Source organism: Pipra filicauda, unplaced genomic scaffold (genome assembly GCF_003945595.2).
Source record: "Pipra filicauda isolate LSUMZ 115617 unplaced genomic scaffold, ASM394559v2 scaffold843_size68076_pilon, whole genome shotgun sequence".
NCBI classification, from domain to species: Eukaryota; Metazoa; Chordata; class Aves; order Passeriformes; family Pipridae; genus Pipra; species Pipra filicauda.
The window spans coordinates 39,951-42,825 of NW_024105024.1; the positions used below are offsets into that span (position 1 = coordinate 39,951).

The 2,875-nt window shown below is 66.9% G+C and overlaps 1 protein-coding gene across 1 annotated transcript; it reads left to right on the forward strand.

The window, feature by feature from the left end:
- The first annotated feature begins 247 nt into the window (after nucleotides 1–247).
- On the forward strand, nucleotides 248–2,582 carry LOC113999667 (class II histocompatibility antigen, B-L beta chain-like). The gene is given in 6 exon segments (XM_039390584.1): nucleotides 248–332; nucleotides 843–961; nucleotides 963–1,113; nucleotides 1,782–2,063; nucleotides 2,332–2,438; nucleotides 2,553–2,582. Coding segments are annotated over 6 exon segments (753 nt in total). The 3' UTR covers nucleotides 2,562–2,582.
- The last annotated feature ends 293 nt before the right edge of the window (nucleotides 2,583–2,875 follow it).

The following is a 2,875-nucleotide window of genomic DNA, read 5'->3' on the forward strand; positions in this document are numbered from 1 at the left end:
ACCCCCCCGACCCCCCCAGCCCCGGGGCTGCCGCGGGGGCCCCCAACGGCCCTCAGCCAATCCCAAAGCGCCCACGCCGCCCGCGCCCAATCCCAGCGCGCCGCGCTGATGACTCATCAGTCGCCGGGAAGACGCCTCGAAAAAAGGGCCCCAACTGCGCCCTCAGCCAAGCCCAGCGCGCCCCAAACCCCCCAAAACGGCGCCGCCCGGCTGGTTTGGGGCTGTCAGCAGCTGTCCGGCGCTGGGCATGGAGCGTGTGCGGGGAGCTGGGGCCGTGCTGGCGGTGCTGGTGGTGCTGGGAGCCCCCCCGGCTGCGGGCGAGGAGCTGTCGGGTGAGCGGGGGGGGCGGGCAGGGGGGTGGGGTGTGAAAGGGGGGAAAGAGGGGAGAAAAGAGGGTATGGGAGCCCCAAAAGTGAGTGGGAGGGGGTTTGGAAGTCCCGGAGTGAGTGGGAGGGTGGTGGGAGCCCCAAAGTGAGGGCGGGGGGTTCTGGGGACTGGGGGGACAGTGGGAAAGGGAGGGGGAAAAGGGGTGGTGGGAGAGCAGGCAGAGGGGTGCCATGGGGGTCTTTCGGTGTTCCTTGAGCCCTGGTGGGGGGTTCAGTTCCTGGGGCTCTGGAGGGGGTTGTATCCGCATTGTAGGGGTCCCCAACCCCCCTGTCCATCCCCGGGGGACTGATGAGGGGATTCCCCTCACTCAAGAGCCGGGGCTGGGGCGTCCGTGGGACGGAGTGGGTTGGGAAAGGGGGGTCCGGGGTGGTCCCTTGAGCTCCCACCCTGCTGTGGGTGGCTGGGGGATGATGGGGGGGACGGGGCACCTCCTGACGAGTGTCCTGCACACACAGGGGTGTTCCAGTGGATGGGAAAACAGGAGTGTCATTTCATCAACGGCACCGAGCAGGTGAGGTTCCTGGAGAGGCACTTCTACAACCGGGAGCAGCTCCTGCATTTTGACAGCGATGTGGGGGGTCTATGTGGGGGACACCCCATTTGGGGAGATCCAGGCCAGAGACTACAACAGCCACCGTGAATATCTGAAGTACAAACGGGGTCAGGTGGACACGTACTGCCGGTACAACTACAAACTTGGTACCCCGTTCAGCGTGGAGAGGAGAGGTGAGCGTGGGGCTGAGCGGGTCCCCTCGGCCCCTGGCCCGGGAATGACCCTGGAGCCCCTCGAACACTCCCGGGGAATCACCCCAGACCTCTCAGCCCTCCTGTGCCCGTTCCCGTAGCCTTTTGCCCACTCCGAGTTCCTCTCAGTCCATCCCAGTCCATCCCAGTCTCTCCCAGTGCCCCCCCGCGTCTCCACCCCGCTGGGGTCACCGAGCTCACGCCCCTCAGCCAATCCCAGCGCGTCTCTCTGATGACGCTCCAGTTGCCAGGCAGAACCAAAGCAAAGAGTTCCCTCATTTCAACTCAGCCTCCCAGTCCCCATCGCTTCCTTCCCAGTCCAGACCAGCCCATTCCCAGTCCTTCACAGTCACTCCCCGACCCCCTCACTCCACTCCCAGACCTCTCGATCCATTCCCAGACCCTCTCACTCCATTCCCAGTCGTTCTCACTTCACTCCCACATCTCCCAACTCTCTCCCCAGTGCCCCCCCAGCCCAGCCCCTTCTCCCACACTCTATTCCCACTCCCTCCCACTGCCATCCCAGTCCCTCCCACTGCCATCCCAGTCCCTTCCACTGTCATCCCAATCCCTCCCAACGTTCTCCAAGCCCTCTGCCCTCCCTCCCAGTGCCCCCCAGCTCAGCCCAGTGTCTCCCCCGTCCCTCCCAGTGCCCCCCAGCGTGTCCATCTCGCTGGTGCTGTCGAGCTCCCAGCCCGGCCCCGGCCGCCTGCTCTGCTCCGGGATGGATTTCTACCCTGCGCCGGTGCAGGTGAGGTGGTTCCAGGATGGGCAGGAGCTGCCGGAGCACGTGGTGGCCACCGACGTGGTCCCCAACGGGGACTGGACCTACCAGGTGCTGGTGCTGCTGGAAATCCCCCCCCGGCGCGGGGTCACCTACAGCTGCCAGGTGGAGCACGTCAGCCTGGAGCACCCCCTCAGCCGGCACTGGGGTACGGCCCGGCCCCCCCAGCACTGGGGGCACACTGGGGGCGACTGGGAGGGAGTTTGGTGGGTGCTGGGGGTGCTGGGAGGGGGGTTGGAGGGTCCTCAAGGGTCCGGGAGGGGCCGGGTGGGATCCCTACAGGGGCTGGGAAGGGACTGGCAGGAGGTTTGAGGGACCCCCGGGTGGGCTGGGGGAGAGCGGGCCAGGCTCTGTGGGGTGCCGGGGGGTGCGTGGGAGGAGGTTTTGGGGGTGCTGACCCCCCCGGCTCCCCCCAGAGATGCCACCGGACACCGTCCGCAGCAAGATCCTGGTGGGGGTCGGGGGCTTCGTCTTGGGCTTGGTCTTCCTGGCGCTGGGGCTCGGCTTCTACCTGTGGGAGAAGGTAAAGGGGAGTCCCCAAGTGGGGGGCGTGGCCCCCTCCTTGCTCTCCCACAGCCTCTGGGCCCCCCCTGCCCCCTCAGCCCCTTTTCTCTCACCCCCTTTTCTCTCCCCACAGAGCTCCTGAGCCGCCGGCGGCCGCAGCCCCTCCCCATGGCCTCGGGCCCAGCCGGGACCCCCCAAACCCTGCGCTCATTTGGGGGGGTTTGCCTGTCCCCCCCTTCCCTGCTTTTCTTCTCACCCCACCCAGCTGTTCCCAGTGTTCCCAGTAAAGCTTCTCAGTGCTCTGCAGTCCTGCTCACTGGAGAGAAGGGGCTGGGGGTGACTTGGGGGGAAACCGCGGGGGGAGCAGAGTTTGAGGGGGGCAGAACCGGCCCCAGGATGGATCGCGAATGGGGAACCCCCTGAGTCCTCCACGTGTCACCCTGTTCATGGGGGGGG